The sequence below is a fragment of the Bubalus bubalis genome, chromosome 7 (assembly GCF_019923935.1).
Source record: "Bubalus bubalis isolate 160015118507 breed Murrah chromosome 7, NDDB_SH_1, whole genome shotgun sequence".
Taxonomy (NCBI): domain Eukaryota; kingdom Metazoa; phylum Chordata; class Mammalia; order Artiodactyla; family Bovidae; genus Bubalus; species Bubalus bubalis.
The window spans coordinates 91,265,266-91,283,594 of NC_059163.1; the positions used below are offsets into that span (position 1 = coordinate 91,265,266).

At 40.7% G+C, this 18,329-nt stretch overlaps 1 protein-coding gene across 1 annotated transcript in view; it reads left to right on the plus strand.

Annotated features, from left to right (window-relative positions):
• Positions 1-460: 460 nt before the first annotated feature.
• The window catches only part of COL25A1 (collagen type XXV alpha 1 chain), a 485,880-nt gene continuing 468,011 nt past the window's right edge, over positions 461-18,329 (plus strand). Inside the window, exons 1-2 of the mRNA XM_045166311.1 lie at positions 461-2,873; positions 3,954-4,023. Coding sequence (XP_045022246.1) covers positions 2,577-2,873; positions 3,954-4,023 — 367 coding nt within the window. The 5' untranslated portion in view covers positions 461-2,576. The remainder of the gene's footprint in view (positions 2,874-3,953; positions 4,024-18,329) is intronic.

Here is an 18,329-nt window from a genome sequence, read left to right on the forward strand (position 1 = left end):
AGATGTGTTAAAATGCAGATTGCAGTGTTTCTGATTAATAAGTAGTAGTTTCTGAGTCCGTAGATGTTGGGTGCATGATAAGTCGCTTCAGGTGTGTTAGACTCTTTGAGACCCCATGGACTGTAGCCTGCCAAACTCCTCCTGTCCATGGGATTCTCTAAGCAAGAATACTGGAGTGGATTGCCATTTTCTCCTCCAGGGGATCTTCCCCATCCAGGGATGGAACCCATATCTCTTAGATCTCCTGCATTGCAGGCAGGTTCTTTACCACTAGCACCACCTGAGAGGCTCTAGGTGGTGGGTGAAGACCTAGAATCTGAATTTTGCATAAGATCTCAGAAGATACTGATGTTTCAGTCTGGAGCCCCTCTATGAGAACTACTGTGTAATCCATTGTGTAGTGCAAATGTAAGGAATTAGGCTTTTGATTTTATAGCAGAATTCACTGTTTTCCTCTGATTTGGGTTTTATACCCTAATTTTTTTTAAAGTTGTGTCCTCCATCAGCAAGGTTGTTGAAATATCTCTACCCTGCTTCACACCTAGTAATGCTGTTGTTCAGTCATTCAGTCCTGTCCAACTCTTTGCAATCCCATGGACTGTAACCCACCAAGCTCCTCTGTCCATGGGTTTTCCCAGGCAAGAATATTGGAGTGTGTTGCCATTTCCTTTTCCAAGGGATCTTCCCCACCCAAGGATGGAACTTTCGACTCCCATTGGCAGGCAGGTTCTCTACCACTGAGCCATCTGGGAAGCCCTTGTACCTAGCAATACTTGTTTACATTTATGACATATCAGTTTACTATTTTGTTGATTGTTTACAAGAGTGAGCAACAATTTGCCGATTAATCTTGATTAAGAAGGATATGAAAAACATGATGTTGTATTTCTCGTGGGGAGAAGGAGCTAAGAAGGAACTCTGGAGTAAGAGGTAGAATTGTTTTTTTCTTTGAAGTCGATTAGATATAGAATGCTACTTGTTACCTACTTTCAAAAACCCCCCTGGAAACTTGTAATTTGATCCAGAGGGCTCAGCAGGAGGAGAGACAGGTAAAAGGAAAAGTTGACCTCATTCTTCAGTCCTTTCAGAAATTCTGAGAAATGTGTGTATCTCAACACTCCGTTCTTTAGTCCCACAAAACAGGGAATCAGGAAAATGCATTAGCACCCTAGTACAGATTAGGAGCACCGGGCGGAGAGGAGGCTCAACACCAGCAAGCCAGAAGGAAACTGGGGGAGGGGAGAGAGAATCTCCCGAGTCGGAGACGGCAGTGCGGCCGTGGGAAGACAGGGAAGTGGGGAAATGTACTTCAGGCGTCAGCCAGACACTCGGCCTCCAGGCATGTGGGAAGGCGAGGGAGGAGGGAAGAAGGCTCTGCACCAAGTCGAGATCGCCGGAGCTCCCGCCACTGCTTCCGAGGGAAGATATAGAGAGCTAGAGCTTTCTGCTTCCCCCTCTTCTCTCCTGGAGGCCATTTCTCCACATTTAACCGGGATAAAATGGGGGCACCGCGCCGAGTCAGAGCAAGCCAGGATCGCCATCCCCCAACTGCCGACCCTGCTTCGGCCCCCGGCCCAGGCGGGGCGAACTGGCCTTAGGGGACGCTGAAGTTACTCGGAGAAAGAGGGAGGGTTCGCCAAGCTGCTCTCCAATCGCCTTGGCAGCTCCAGTTATTTGCATCTATTATGCTAATGAAAGACCTCCGGCTCCGCTCCCACCCGAGCGGCCCGCCCCTCCGGGGCTCTCCCCGGTCCCGCCCACGGGCTGGGCGAAGGTGAATATATTATGCTAATAAGGCGGGCCTCTGCCAGCCTCGGGAAGGGGGGCGCACTGCCACGGGAGCCGCGGGCTGGAGGCCGCTCGCCGAGAGTGGGTCGGGGGAGGGACGCCGCTCGTCGGAGCGCGCGCGCGCTCATACACGAGCATCCCGAAGGGTATTTAAGGCTCGTACACGCCGGGCTGCGGAGATACTTCGGGCGGCCGCGACTCGGGCCTCGCGACTCGCGTTTTCTCCTTGGGTATTTCTTTCTCCTCTCTGCTCTTCCCCACTTGGCCACCCTTTTTGCACTGCGCTCTCGTGGTCTGTGTCAGCCTTTTTGCCTGGAACTGAATCTAGGTGGGAAACGGAGATAAAACACCGAATAGGTAGAAATAAGGGAAACTAACAGAGGCGCAACAGGTCCGGTGCTCTGTGGCAAGGGTCAGCGGCGGCCCCTCGCAGCGCCTCTGCCGCTGTCCCCTGGACCCCGCGCGGCCGCTCTCTTCAGAGGAGGTCCCCGTCCTCGGAGGAGCCAGGAGGGACACCGGGGGGTGGGTTTCATTCTGGATTTTACCTTATCGCCATCGGTCCGCGGACTGAGGGTGCTTTCCCCTCGCAGCTGGGAGGGGAGAAGAAAGCGGAGGATGGTCCAGGTCTGCGGTTCTCGGCGCTGATCCATCCTTGCGCTCCGGCTCCGACTCCGCCAACTAGTTGTGCAGCTATCGGACGAACTTTGCAGGAATCATCCTTTTTCTTTTAAGATTATTGGAAGTGCTAGAGGGTGGGAGGCGAAGCCGAGACAGCCGACCCCGCCACAATGCTGGTGAAGAAGCAAGCAGGGAAAGGAGGGGGGCGGGAGCCGGGCTCAGAGGACCGGAGCCCAGCCGGGCAGCGTTGTGCCCGCCCCGTGTCGCCGTGCGCGGCCCTGGCGACCCTCCTGTCGGTGGTGGCCGTGATGTCTTGTCTGTACCTGGGGGTGAAAACCAACGACCTCCAGGCGAGGATCGCTGCCCTCGAGTCTGCCAAAGGAGACCCTTCCATCCGTCTGCTGCCTGATTGTGTGGATCAGCTCAAAGCAATGGTGCAAGAGAAAGTGGAGCGACTTCTGGCTCAGGTGTGAAAGGCTGGGTGTATTTTGTACGTGGATAACATCTTACAGTCGCGAGTCTGTGTACATGACCAACCTCTGCCTTACTATATGCAGATGTGGTATGGCTTGTGTACACATATGTGTTAGGCCACCGTCTCTGCTTACTGTAGCATATATTTGTATATGCACATCCTCTCATACCACCCTCTCTGTATCATCTTCCCTTACTCTTCTTAATGTTTGCATGCTAAACATATATGGAAGTCTAAAAGGGGGAAAGGTGGCTAGAATGGCACCTAGGCTGGCATTTTAGCTCTTTTTAGTTTCTGAAGCTGTGTGTGGATCTTTCCCAATGTGGAGAATATTTCTTGCAGAGATAACATCTGTTAGATCCTTCATACGGTATAAGAAGGTTAGGGTCATTTGTGTCATTAACATAGCGATAGGATTGGAAATCACTCTTAAAAGTGAAATAACTACATGTGATTTTATTACTTCACGCATTGAATATTTTCATGTTAAATGTTTAAAAGAAAAAAATAGTTGCCTTGTTTATTTATTTTTGGTAAAGGATGCAGTGCCATGGGTGTTTGTGAATGCAGAGCCATTGGAGTTGAGAGTTGAAAGGAATCTGTGTTTTGTTCATCAAAACCAGGAGTGCTTTAGAGTCCAGTTAGGGGATTTTCTGGGACTTGCTCTTTCAACAGAGAGGTTGTCTGGCAGTAGTGGCAGCACAGCATGATAAGTAGTTGACATTTATGGGTAAAATATTGGTTGTTTTAAAACTCTTAGCTTACCTAAAACTGCAGCATGTTAATACTGATTCTGTACAATGACTGCATGTGCCTGAGCTGAGAGGGAGGGTGATGGTAGTTGAAGAATGAAGAACGATGTTATACAAGTCCCACAGTCTTGATACCATCTCAATGGTCGTTTTCTTTTTTTTAGGGCCTGGGTACTGTTACCTTTTGACTAGAGTCCAAGTACATATGTAAACGTTAGTTATGCAGGCTGGTAAATCAGGCATATAGCCAGAGAGTCCCTAAAGAATCCATTTCTCTGCAATGCTACTGATGATTGTTAATACCTCTTCTTTTCCTCCAGAAGTCCTATGAACATATGGCTAAAATAAGAATCGCGAGAGAAGCACCTTCAGAATGCAATTGCCCGGCAGGTAAAATGGAACTTATTTCATAAGGTTTCCTCCATAGCAGAGCATTTTAAAACAAAGGTCCTATGTCTGTCAAGTCTACCTGTAATAATAGTAAAGAAAGAATGCAGACCCAACTTACTTTAATAAAATCAACATGTCTGGGTAAAAGAATGGCAGATAAAGCCACAAATATTATTTTAAGCAGCATACCAAGGTCTGCTAAGGGCAAGCGAAGAAGATAGAGATCTTCATCAAAGAAAATACCTGCAAGATGATGTCCAAAAACAAAGTTCTTAGTTTCACAGATTGAAAATTATTCTTTGGTTTTACTTCCTTTTGTTATCTATAGTGAGAAGGATTGCAGAACACATTAAACTTGAACTCCTTCGTGGCTGATACTGCATTAGTACAGATTTCTGTTTGCTCCCCTTGATGGACGATCATGATAGCAAACCACCTTCACTTCTTTGCCTGCTTTTATTTTCTATAAGAAAGGTTCTCTCTCCTATCCTATAGCAATGAGGACTGAAAAGAAATTAGTTGTTTCTCTTGAGCTTCTCATTACCAACTACTGTGTTCTCAATGACTTCTCAGAAAAGGCTGTTACATTTTTACCATTTTTCTGTGTGGCTTTAGGAAACTATATTAATGACCTCCTATATTCGTAGAAGGAGGGAGGAGAAAGACATCAATGAATCAAAATCTCTGGGTAATCATTAAATCTTCCTTCACAGACCTCTGAGGCTTGGTGGTCAGTCTTCTGTAGACCTACAATTTAGAAGCCTTTGGAATATGTCCATTGGAAATATCTAGTGGCTTCAGCTGAGAGAAGTCATGAAAAACTCCCATGAGTCTTGAGATTTTTGTTTCAGATAAATGTTGTTAATGTATTTCTGAACAAATTAGTTTCTTTTATCATCATGTATAGGAAAGTAAGTCTCTTACATTTTCTTTCATGTTCAGGAATATGATACTTAGTTACTTACACTGTATGGAAAGACTAGTTCCTATATTTTTTTCACATTCTGAGGTTTTTGCCTCATGACAGTTTGTTTTGACACAGCTAAACCAGGTACCATATTTAGAAATTTCAAATGTCAGCTCCTGATCATATGTCATAAAAATGTCACTGTTTATATTTTGCTATATTATCGACCATAATGGAGCTGTATTTTTGGAAAATGAAGCCCTTTCAATTGAGAAGGCATATAAATTAGGTAACAGGAAAACAAAGAATTAATGTTTACATTGCATGTTTCATTCTTAGTTGTTTCAAGTTGGGAAAGATCTCAGAAGTCAGAAATTCAAGAAAGGCCCTTTTCTAGTGCAGGAATTAGCCCACAACAACCTCATCAGCCTGTAGGGATTATTTAAATTCCCAAGACAGTTGGTACAGGACTTCACTGATCATACCACTCAGAATGCAGCGTTTTCTGTATAGAATATTCTCTCTAGCTGTGTGAAAAATGCTTAGTATTTAATTAATGGGATTCTTAGTGAACTTGGTAAAAAGTAGAAAAGTGACAACCACAGCCCCGAGTTCTGTGTTTTTAGGGGTTTTAACTGCTTCATGATGTTTGATGTGAGTTGGTTGTTGAGGTCTAATTTGCAATCTGGAAGAAAGTCATTACGTTTAGAGTCTACCGGAGATAATCTGGGATGATCATTTGGAACCATTTTTCTTCTAAACATAATTTAACAATAAACGGCCATTTCACCATAATAACAGTTAAGTAAGTGATTTCCTGGGCATTCCTGTTGGCTCTTAGGATGGCTGCTTTACTTTCTTGCCACCACTAGAGCTCCACATTACACCAGTTTTCACCAGGTTACTTCAGAGGTAAACTTTTGAAGGTGCATATTCCAATACACAGAATTAGACGGGTTTCTTGCTGACAAATTGCTGTTATAGAAAACACTGTCTTCTGCTTGTGGAAGAATGAGACATCATCAAAATAAAGGCAATATGTTGAAAATAGTATCCTGGGGGAAAACCAGCTATTTTGAGTTATGGTCAGCAAGATATTGTTTTAGGGAATGGGCTGGCCAAGAGGATTAGAAAGGAGATACAGCACTTCCCACCTGGTTTGGCTTTCCCCTTTGTTTGCAGTGACTCAGAGTTGTCACCCAGACATCTGTTTGCAGGGCAGAGTGAGACAAGTCTGTGACCTCAGCTCAGTTCCTGTGGAGAGATGCCCACCCCTTGAAGTTGACACTCTTGTTGACAGCCTCCATCACAGAGCCAAGGACTGATAGCAGAGGGCTGCTGTGTTATTTGTGTTCACTTTTTGATAGAATTCAATACCAGTGAGGTTTATCTAGGTAGGCTACAAACAATCATAGAATTTTTTTTTTCCTTTAAATTGGAGTATAATTGCTTTACAGTGTGTTAGTTTCTGCTGTACAACAACGTGAACCAGCTATATGTATACATACAAACCTTTCTTCTTGAGCCTTTTCCCCACCAGCTCCCCCATCCCACCCTCTAGGTCATCACAGAACACCAAGCTGAGCTCCTTGTGCTATGCAGTGGCTGCCTACTAGCTGTCTGCTTTGTACGGGGTAGTGGGTATATGTCAGTGCTCCTCTCACTATTCACCCCCCCTTCTCCTCCCAAACTCCCCCCTATTCCCTGCCCTGTGTCCACAAGTCCCTTCTCTATGTCTGCACGTCTATTGAAAGCTTTTTTTTTTTTTTAACAGAAGAAGGAAATTTTGTGGGAGAGTTTATTTGATAATAAACTATTGTCAAACCGTTTTTCATTGTAGGGGAAGCAATCTTGCATTTAATCTTCACAACAGCCCTAAGAGTTAAATATTAGTAATCTCATTTTATAGGTGGAGAAACTGGGACTCAGAGAAGATGACTAACTTAACATGGTAAAGGCAAGGTCAGGATTCATGCCCACATCTGACTGAGTCAAACACAAAGTCTAATGAGGAATTGAAGATGCGTATAGGTTTTGGAGCTCAACAGCTCTGGTTTGGAATCCTAGGTCTGCTACTAAATAACTGTATTACCTTGGTCAGACTAATGAACCTCCCTATGTTCCAGTTTCCATCTGTTAAAAAAGGGACTAATATTATTTTCCTCATAAGTTGATAGTTTACCTAAATTCTGGCATATTAGTGGCTATTCATTAGATGATATCAGTTACTATTCTTTTTAATATATTGTGTGTTACTTGACTCTGATCTGGTCCATGGGGGCATGTGATATAGGTGGGAAAACTAAGACCTGAAGATGTGTAACTTACTCAAAACCCCATGGCTAGTTAATGACAGGTTTTGGATGAGAACACTGTGCTTAATTAAGCAAACATATCTGTAGGCCATTTATGCAGATAATCAAAGGAGTCAGTACCTCTTGGTGCTACATCAGTGAAGATGTTACAGATACTATATTAGTCTACTAAATTATTTTTACCAAAATTCTAGGAAAAGGTTTTGACCTTGTAGGTAAATCATGATTGTAGTGGATAGAACCATGGCTTAAAAGAGTATGGGAATAAAGAATGTCTTTGCAGTTTTGATACCAGATGTTTACAAAAAGAAGTACTTTGACTAATTTTCATGCTTATTTTTTAACAGCTTTATTGAAGTATATTTTATAGTATTTAAGAATATGATTTAAAAAATTAAAAACAATTTATGGAGCTGGGAAGCCATCACCACAACCCAATTTTAGATCACTTCATTATTCCCCAAAATTCACATTTACTTTTTTCAGGTGCTCAGGAGAAGGTCTATTTTTTGAATATTTGCTTTAAAGAAACCTCAAAATAAAAAGTTAAAAACCATACAAATTAGAGTTCTGTTTAGTAGAATATTTGATTTAGCAGTAGCTGAACCATGGAAATTCAGCTGACTTCTGTGGCTTGGCCTCTGTAAAGCTTGAGCCTCATAGGAGAGAATAAATTGGCTCTTTCTGATGGCTGTAGAATCCCATTTGGGGTTCTGTTCTTAGAGTCCTACATAAGGTATGTACAGATTAGGCATATTTATGGGAAGGCTTCTATGTTCCAGTTATAAAGACCACTGGGAACCAGACAGATAAACAAATGGTATTTAGATAACAAAGGTTTCTGTACCTTACTCATCAGCTGTGCCTGCCCAGAGTCTTAGAGAAAAGAACCTCTGTGGCGAAATGGGCAGAGAAGGTGAATGGGCAATAAAGAATCCAGAGTTCTAATTGTGATGATTGGTAGTGAACTTTCTTCCATGACAGCATTTCTGGAGGAGCAATCAGGATCTACCAGTAGGACTGTTTTAATGATAGACCCTGGTATATTCAGATAGAGAGCCTGTCCTGACCAAGGGGTTGCTTATTTGTCATTGGGGTCATGGACTATAGATCTGTAAATTAGTTCAACAAAAAATCCTGAAGCTATTTTGTCTGGCAAGTGAGAGAACTTTGGGGGAGTCCCAAAGAGTTGTTCAGTTGCTCAGTCATGTCCGACTCTTTGTGACCCCATGGACTACAGCACACCAGGCTTCCCTGTCCTTCACCATCTCCCACAACTTGCTCAAACTCATGTCCATTGAGTCGGTGATGCCATCCAATCATCTTGTCCTCTATCATCCCCTTCTCCTCCTGCGTTATATCTTTCCCACCATCAGTCTTTTCTAGAGTCAGCTCTTTGCATCAGGTGGCCAAAGTATTGGACCTTCAGCTTCAGCATCAATCATTCCAATGAATATTCAGGGTTGATTTCCTTTAGGATTGAGTATATATAGGTTATTCTTAAATCTTATTTTTGAATAAGGTATATTAATTCTCTTATAACAAAATTTTGATAAAAATATAGTGGAAAAAAAAAAAAACCCCAGAGTTCTAACCCTGGTTTTGCCATTAATGTGTTATACAATCTCAGGGAAATCACTTTCAGGAATGACTTTTACAGACTCTATTTTTGTATCTCCCAGATAGCAGTGTTGGACTAGAATGATTTCGAAGGGCATTTGTCAATCCTCCAGGTATGAAGAGCCTGTTGTGTGCTAAATATCTTGACACAGGGAAAAGGCTGATGAACAAGGCAGACTTGATATCTGCCCTCATGGCACTTACATTTCAATGAGGATGGCAGATATTTGAAATGACTTGAATTCACCAGCCTGACAAGTACAACCCAGAGAAAGTACAGTGTGCTTTGGAGCACATGACCAAAATTTCATCCATACTGTTAATACTATGGATTTTCTTTTCCTTTTCGTGCGGGAAGAGACTTTCATAGTAGGAGAAACTCATAACATGAGACAATCTGGCTTCTGATTACAAATAAGAACTTTAGCAATGGATAAAAGTGCACCTGGCTTTTGTCTTTCCAAGAATTTATGGCCAGATGAAGGTACACTGATAGCTGTTTACACTGCTTCCAACTGAAACAAAAAGCGCCTCTAGTATATAAAAGGCTGTGGTAGAGAGCAGGTTGATCTGTTTTTCTACATTTCTTCGGAAAACAGTGAGATTTGGGCTGAATAAGAGGTGAAACTTCCTACTTGGTGGTACTGAAAAGTTCCACTGAATCTGGCTCCTCTGCATTTGCAGGTTATGATGACGTAGTGTAGCGCATCTAGTCATCTACTCAGTGAGTCTAGCCAGAAATAAAAAGGTTTATCCCATAATTTCTGAGGTCCTTCCACACCCTTCAAGTGCATGAAAATGGTTGGATACAAAGTCATATTAAATGTCGGTAAGTAGAAATACCTCTGATTCAGAAATATGAATGCCACAGTCTCTGGTGACTCCTCTTGTGGCAACTTCTCGATTTGGGGTGGAAAATGTTAGCTGTAACTTTAAGGTTGTGCGTCCTTCCCCATCACATGAAAAGACCTTTAAATTACCTTGCTAACATAAATCTGCTTTATCATATAAAACTGTATTTCCTACTAACATGGTTTTTCACTTACCGCTGTACATTTTTCTTTACCGGCTACAAAATGAATGGAAAGAGTGAATCAAGTAAGGACATAATAATGTATAGATTTTCAATTATGTTAGGCAAAGAATAGTCAGAAGCAGTTTGCAGAAAGAAAGCAAATTAAAATGCCATAAATGTTATTTAAATGAGACTAGCAGGCATTCCCCTCCTCTACTCAGGCCAAACAATACAATGTGACATCTGAGTGCCTCCAAGCCTTCACGTTAAATGGTTTCAGTCCTAATGAGTACAGCCGTTTGAGTGTAACACTTTTAGTTGGTCCAGCAGTGACAGCTGACAAAATGCCCTCTCACCTGAAGAGCGGAGGACAAATTGCTTGTTGAAGCAGGTTCTCTTCTTTTTAAGCTTCTCTTCTGTTTCTCTTGTCTGAAAGTCATTGAGAAGCAAATCCTTCAAATACTCTTTTCTCCTTCTTACTTTAGTAATTCTGTTTTTCTTTCCTCAAGCTGGGAGTTATTTAAGAGAAGGGTATACATTCTGTGCAGGGGTTTGTTGTTTCCAGCTCAGCTGAAGAATGTATAGGTACAAGTAGCCTCTCAGGACCTTGATAACCTCTGTGCTTCTGATGGTTTGTAAGTGTTCAAAGCCAACTTCCTGGCATGTTTGAATGTCAAGATTAGGTTTAGGGATGGAGAAGGAGGGCATTGCTTCATTGACAAGATTAGGTGAATGGAGGGCTAGTGGGGAACACGCCAGAATCAGGACTCTTACAGTTCAAGGGGACACTGTTTTCTGCAGGGGGAGCCTCACTAGACACTCATCAAAATGACATCAATCTATGTTATCTTGAGTGGATACCATCTAAAAGCTATTATGAAAAAGTGTTTTTAGTTCCTCCTTTCATTTAATGGAGGAGGAAATGGCACCCCACTGCAGTATTCTTGCCTGGAAGATTCCATGGACAGAGGAGCCTGGCAGGCTACAATCCGTAGGGTCGCAGAGTTGGACATGGTGGAGCAACTGAGGATGAACCACTTCATAAAGGCTACTTGGTGGTTTGCTGGGAGCTGAGAATATGAAAACCATGTTATGAGTCAGTCTGGGTTGACGCAGTAGCCCAGCTAAACCCAGAATCATTCCCGTCCTCCCTGGTTTGCCAGTACATGTCAAGTTCCATGCAGTGATTTAATGCACCATGATACTTAACACCTTTTTAAAGAATTTGTGTTAAAAATGATTGCGGCACACCCAGATAAGGTGTAGACATGCGTCATTGCTGTTTCATTTGGATTGTGTTCGGCAACCTTGCAACGTAAAAATGTTTTATGGTCAACTTTTAAAAAGGAGGAGATGCTTTAAGTGGGAGGCAAAAGTAATTGGAAATTCACTTATGACTTAAAATTGAGCACTTTTCACTGGTATCATATATTTCTTCATAGGAATATTCTGTGTTGTTTAAGTAACAGGATTCCTTGAAGAAATGCCACCAGAGGGCAGGCACCTTCCCTTTGTGACCACTAGGAGGAGAAACTGAGCTGAACCAGTGGGACTATGTCACCTGCTTCTCACTTAAATTCCTAGTAGACTTCTACCTCTCAAATTGTTTACTGTGGAAAAGTTTAATGGACTCAGTATAATTATTAATAATGATGAAGTTTAAATCTATCACTTTGTTTGTTGTTTTGCTATTTATCCCATTAGATCTTTGTTTCCTTTTCCCATTTTTCTGCCAATAACCCATGGATTTTTAAATAAATGCTTTGTCTAATTTCAAAAAAAAAAAAAAATTTAATGGAAGGAACAAGTAATCTCTTCCATCTGTATTTGAAGACTAGGCTGTCTTATCAGCTTTAAAATATTTAAAATAATCTAGTAAATTGCACTTCTGTATTAGTCAAAAATTTAGTTATTTAGCAGATAAATTCACATATATGAACTTGAGGCTGGTATTCCACTAGAATAAACGAACTAAATGTAATTGAGCTTATCAGTTGAAGCTTTTGTGCTTCTATTTTGTACTTTCTCAGAATCAAGAATTGTTTGGAATTGCTATCATGCTTTTGACATAATTTCATTTGGAGGCTCCATTGCAACTTCAGTCATCACATAATACGTTAGTTGGAATGTATTCTTAATTTTTGTCAAACTGTGCCTCTTAGTCTGATTGGTTTGTCTGATTTGCCAGAAATGCCAAAAACTATGTGTTCATTTGGATAATCATAATTTTGATTTTGGGCTTCTTCCCAGGTGACTGAGTGGTAAAGAATCTGCCTGCCAATGCAGGAGTTGAGGGTTCGATTCCTGGGTCAGGAAGATCCCTGGAGAAGGAAATGGCATCCCACTCCAGTATTCTTGCCTGGGAATTCCTACAGATAAAGGAGCCTGGCGGGCTATGGTTCATGGAGTTGCAGAAGACTTGGACACTACTTAGTGTCTAAACAACAATAACAATTTTGATTTTAGGAGTTCTAGGCTTCTGGATTATGTACACAAAGTTTTTATTTTTATATTTTAAATGTAATCAGCACATATTTAAATATTGTTTTCACATTTAGGCTAAGTGAATGAATTGTAGCCAGCCCTAGCTTGTGCATTATGGTAATATAGTCAGAATATGTCACTTCCACTCCAGTATTCTTGCTTGGAGAATCCCAGGGACAGAGGAGCCTGGAAGGCTGCTGTCTATGGGGTCACACAGAGTTGGACATGACTGAAGCGATTTAGCAGCAACAACAGCAGAAATAGGTCTGGTTGTGGCAAAGGTAAAATGTATTCTTCTTTTCTCAAATATTTCAGATGTAAGGAGAGTGGGAAGGGAGAAAAAAGCCACCTATATCTTGTAATCTCTTGAAATCATATCTCTTTACCATCATGTAGCAAGCTTGGTACTTTAGAGTTCCTATTATAAATCTGGACAATGGTTAAGAGAGTAAGAGCAATTTTCTCTGTCTCCAACATCCTCTTTTACTCTTGCAGAAGCTAATGGGAGAGAAAAATCTTGTAGGAGTCTCTCCATCCAGTCAATTACAAAGCCAGAATGGTGGTATTATTTTTGATCCTTTATATACTAAAGTCAAATGTGCCTGGAACTTTGACACAGTTCTTTCTCAATATTCCTGTATCTTTAGGTCAGTTCTGACAGTTATTAAAGGTAAGTTGTTTGTATTACCTTTCTAGGAATTGTGAAACTCCAATTTGTGTCTTCAAATCAGTTTAGTTGCTCAGTCGTGTCCGACTCTTTGCGACCCCATGGACTGCAGCACACCAGGCCTCCCTGTCCATCACCAACTCCCGGAGTCCACCCAAACTCATGTCCATTGAGTCAGTGATGCCATCCAACCATCTCATCCTCTGTTGTCCCCTTCTCCGCCTGCCCTCAATCTTGCCCAGCAGCAGGGTCTTTTCAAATGAGTCAGCTCTTCGCATCAGATGGCCAAAGTATTGGAGTTTCAGCTTCAACATCAGTCCTTCCAGTGAACACCCAGGATTGATTTGTGTCTTAAGGGCTCCAAAATCCAGCTGGCATTTTAAAAATGTGCAGGACATGATCATAAGATAACACATTCCCATAAACCATGGGAAAAAAACAACCTTTTGACCTGAAAGTCATATAGAATTGCTGGCAAATTCTAGGGCTTTGCCAGTGAACTTTGGAATACTAAAAATCATCTTTCTACTGAAAAAATTAGGGCTCAATGTCAGAGCAGACAAAGTTTGAATGGACACAAGGATCTTAAATATATGCCTTTCTGAGGATGGTTATCAACCTGGTTGGGTGTCAGATGAGTTAAATGTGTCAAGGGCCATGTGTCTCTCATGGGCAGATCCTAATGCTAATTACTATGTGGTTTCACAGGGTAATTGCAGTCGACTTCCTGAGGGAGTGGATTGGGAGTCCATTTCTACCAATCTCATTTATAAGCTCCATGGCTGGGGTTCTGGTTTGTATCTGTGTATCTCTAGGGCTTATTGTAGAGTTCTCTATAGAAAGTTAGCTATAAAAGTTCATAATGATCATAATGAAGATCTGTCAACTTGATTTGGTTGAGAACTTTTTTTGTGGTTTATCTCTACATACACTAATTATCCTTATCCCTAGGCTTTTTAAACATTTTCTCTGAGGATTTTCAGGGCCAAAGCATATTAAAGTTAATACAAATCTTAGAGGTCAAGTGGTTCAGGGGTTTTTCCAACATTTCTCAAAGAGCCTGAAACTTTAGAAAAAAATGAAATCTTATGAGGAAATCCAGTATATAAAATTGTATATAATGTTAGCCACACACACAGTGATTAACCTTGGAGGTCAGAGGAGACAGAGGCCAAAACCTTATTTGATCTTTTTTTCCATTGCTCACCTCACTCCCCCATAGTGGCCCCTGAAGAACTCCAGAGAATTTTAGAAATCCTTTGGATACTGTTAATAGTTTACTCAAAGTCCAAGCCCCAGTGTGAGCCCAGCTCCTGTGTTTAGACACACTATGTGTTTGTTGATACATAAACCCTCTCCAAAATTCTGTAACTAGAAACATTACAAGGGAGGATGGAAACAAAATTGTATGTTAAAATGAATGGAATCCAGAAAGGACTGTTAATAAAATATTGTCCTTTAATAGTTTTAGTAGTCTAGCAAAGGAGATGTAATAATAGAATTAGCGCTGGAAAGCTGTAAAAGTGCATTGTATAACTGAACGTGGGACTATGTTGTCAGGTAATCATCTCATCCCTTTTCTTTTTTTTTTTTTTTTTTCACACTAAAAGAAGTTTATTCTTAAATTCTTTTATGATGGCTTTGGCCTAAAAATATATTTTTTAAGCTTCCAAGTCGCAGTATTGTTGTTTTTCTTTGACAGTTTTGTGTGTGTGTGTGTTTTCATATTTTTTCCTATGTATTTTTATTTATTCTGTAATTTTGGATATGTCTATGAAGCTTCCTAACCACGTTAGAGCAATCCATTGCCTCTTTTATATATGTATTTAAAGGAATTGATTTTCTAAACTAATAGTGAATACTTGGTTTGCAAAGTAGTATACAAAAGATGGTGATGGACAGGGAGGCCTGGCGTGCTGTGATTCATGGGGTCGCAAAGAGTCGGACACGACTGAGCGACTGAACTGAACTGATAAAAAAGATAACTATCCCCAAATTATATTATTTATAGAAAATTTATATTGTGGAAAAGTTGTCATTAAAGATACTTGTAAGAACTTTGAGACTGTCTTTTTGATCTGATTCTTATTGCGTTAAACTGATGTTTATGTATTAAAATTTAAATTGACAGGGTAATGTGAATATGTGAATTGCACATCTGTGTTTAAATAATAATAGGAATTAAAAACATTTTAGCCAATGCTGAAGGGATGTATGTAATACCTTTCAGAAAGAAAGTGTAAATCTGGGTACAAGCATTCTGTAGCAAATACTTCAAAAATAAGTTTGAAAGACTGAACTCTTCCTCCCTCTGAAATGAACATCCAGTATCCTCCGCGGTGCTGTTTACTGTACTGAGTAGCTAGCCGTGGACAGTAGTTTGGGCAAGTGCAACACATTGATTGTCTTATTGGGCAGATAAGAGACAACTGTACATGTTACTGAACTTTGGTGAGCAGTTTATTTTCTTCTTAATACACTATGGGCTTTCAGGAAGTCTGGAAGAGAAAAATGACTTTTCTTTTTTAAATGACTTTGTAGTTACTTTGCCTTTTGAGAGAAGACAGAGCAGCAAAGATAGGCTGACCTGGTACTAATGGCTGGAAAGACCATTTATGCCAGCCAAAGCTACTGTGAGCTGTAAAAAGTCTAATCAAACAAACTGTATTCCCTGAATTTACTGTAAAATGGTAGAGATATACTGACAACTTCCCAGGAGTTTAAGCAGTGAGCTTGACAGCGTGGCTTAGTATTACGATACATGTTATGCATCTGGAAGTTTTTAAGAAAAGAACTCTAGCATGGAGAAATTACACACGTAAAGGAGCTAGGGCCTTTATGTTCTTGTATAGTTTCCTTCTGTGCATAGTTATTTAATGTTCTAGATTTCCACTATTTCTGAGGATATAGTCCTGAATATTGCTTTGGTTCTGCAATCAAGTTCTGTATAAGGAATGCTATGTGTTGGTAGTAAAATTTATGTTATTAATGCCAGTTTTAGAATGTTAAAAAGTTAATTTTAGAAAAACTTAAACATTTTAAAAATCTATTTATGGTTGTTCTGGGTCTTTGTTGCTGCATTGGCTTTTCCCAAGTTTTGGTGAGCGGGGGTTACTCTCTACTTGCGGTGAATGGGCTTCTCATTGCAGCGGCTTCTTTTGCTGTGGAGCAGAGGCTCAGTAGTTACTGCACACGGGTTTAGTTGCCCCATGGCGTGTGGGATCTTCACAGATTAGGGATCAAATTCGTGTCTCCTGAATTGGCAGGCAGATTCTTTACCATTAAGCCACCAGGGAAGCCCCCAAAAGTTAAGGCAGAAAGTATCCTTGAGTTGAGACGTCTGAGGTATACTTTCTGGTTTTTGAGGTCTCCATTTTTGTTTAACTGTAATGCTGTACCACTAGCATTTTGAATGTTCACACTGCTTTTGCAGTTATAGGATGTGGTGAAATTAATAATGTTCATTGAACTCCTAAAAATTTACCAAGAATGAATGCAACAAACACACCCAGAGACAGATGTGATTGATTCTCTATCAGGCTGTATCCATGAACAAGCATTACCCTAAAGTGAGCTGTTGTTGGCAAATAGAATGGACAAGGTTATCTTTGGGGTGTAGCCATGTATCTGCGAAGCTGCAAAAATAGAGGATCTTCTATGCTCTCAAATAAAAGCTCCCATTCTAGTCAAACCTCTCTCCTCTCCATCCTCTCTTCTTCTCTAGCATGAATATAACTCTATTTTTCCTCTACTCTATGGATAACACTTTACCTGGCTTATAGTCTGCCTCTAAATTGACCATTCAGAAGCTTTGTCATCCTTAGGTCCCCAAACCTCTAGGCATTTCCTGGGCAATATTATACTTGTGATTAAATCCAGCAACATAACTGAGAAAACATCAATGGCAAATGTCAGTATTCTATCAAATTTCAGAAAGTAACTGCTTCCCCAAAATTACTGTTAAAAGATAATTTTCCAAAAAAGGTAAAATCAATGAACATGTGTTAAGGATTTTACTTGAATCAATAAAGAAGTAACTGGTAAAATGTGATAACCAGTTCAAAGTAGAATTTAAAGACAGATACATTTATAGATCTAGAATATTGAAATTAATATATAAATGGAGGGAAAACTGGACTTTTCCTCAGTAAGGGAGATAAATCAGTTGCACACAGAATTTGCATGTCTATAGACAACAGTTAATTTTTTTAATGCACTAAGTTTTTTAAATTGGAGCTTAGTTGTTTTACAGTGTGGTGTTAGTTTCTGCTGCACAGCTAAGTGAATCAGTTATATGTATACATAAATTCCCCTCTTTTTTGAATTTCCTTTCCATTTAGCACAGAGCATTGAGTAGAATCCCCTGAGCTGTAAAATAGGTTCTCATTAATTATTTATTTCATACATAGTAGTGTATATGTCAATCCTAATCTCCCATCTCATCCACCCCTCCTTCCCTTCCTTCAGTTCAGTTCAGTTCAGTTCAGTCGCTCAGTCGTGTCCAACTCTTTGCGACCCCGTGAATCGCAGCATGTCAGGCCTCCCTGTCCATCACCAACTCCCGGAGTTCACTCAAACTCACACCCATCGAGTCGGTGATGCCATCCAGCCATCTCATCCTCTGTCATCCCCTTCTCCTCCTGCCCCCAATCCCTCCCAGCATCAGAATCTTTTCCAATGAGTCAACTCTTTACATGAGGTGGCCAAAGTACTGGAGTTTCAGCTTCAGCATCATTCCTTCCAAAGAAATCTCAGGGCTGATCTTCAGAATGGACTGGTTGGATCTCCTTCCTTAGTATCCATGAATTTGTTCTCTATGTCTGTGCCTCTGTACATCTGTACCATTTTTCTAGATTCCACATATATGCTTTAATATATGATATCTCTTTTTCTTTTTCTGAATTTACTTCATTCTGTGTGACAGTCTCTAGGTCCACCCATGTGTCTAGTTATGTGACTTTGTTATTAGTTATCTACAACTTACAGCATTTTACAATAACTTCCAAAGAATCGGGTAAGTGGGACAGGTGTGCTCTAGATTATGCATAGTTTTCTGTTGGAGCATATGTTTTCCCCCACATTACATGAAAGCAACTTTACAGGAAAAAATTCTTTTGGGTTAAAAAAAAAATGTTTGTCCTTTCAGTTTGACTTTAAATGCTTCATTTACTAGACCCTTGGTGGCAGTGTTGATTGCTAGGCCTGTATTACTAGTATCCTGGACATAAGTGGCCTTTAAAATGGTAACGCTGAAAATTTGTTTAAGGGAGAAACCACTTTGGAAGACTCAGCTTCCTG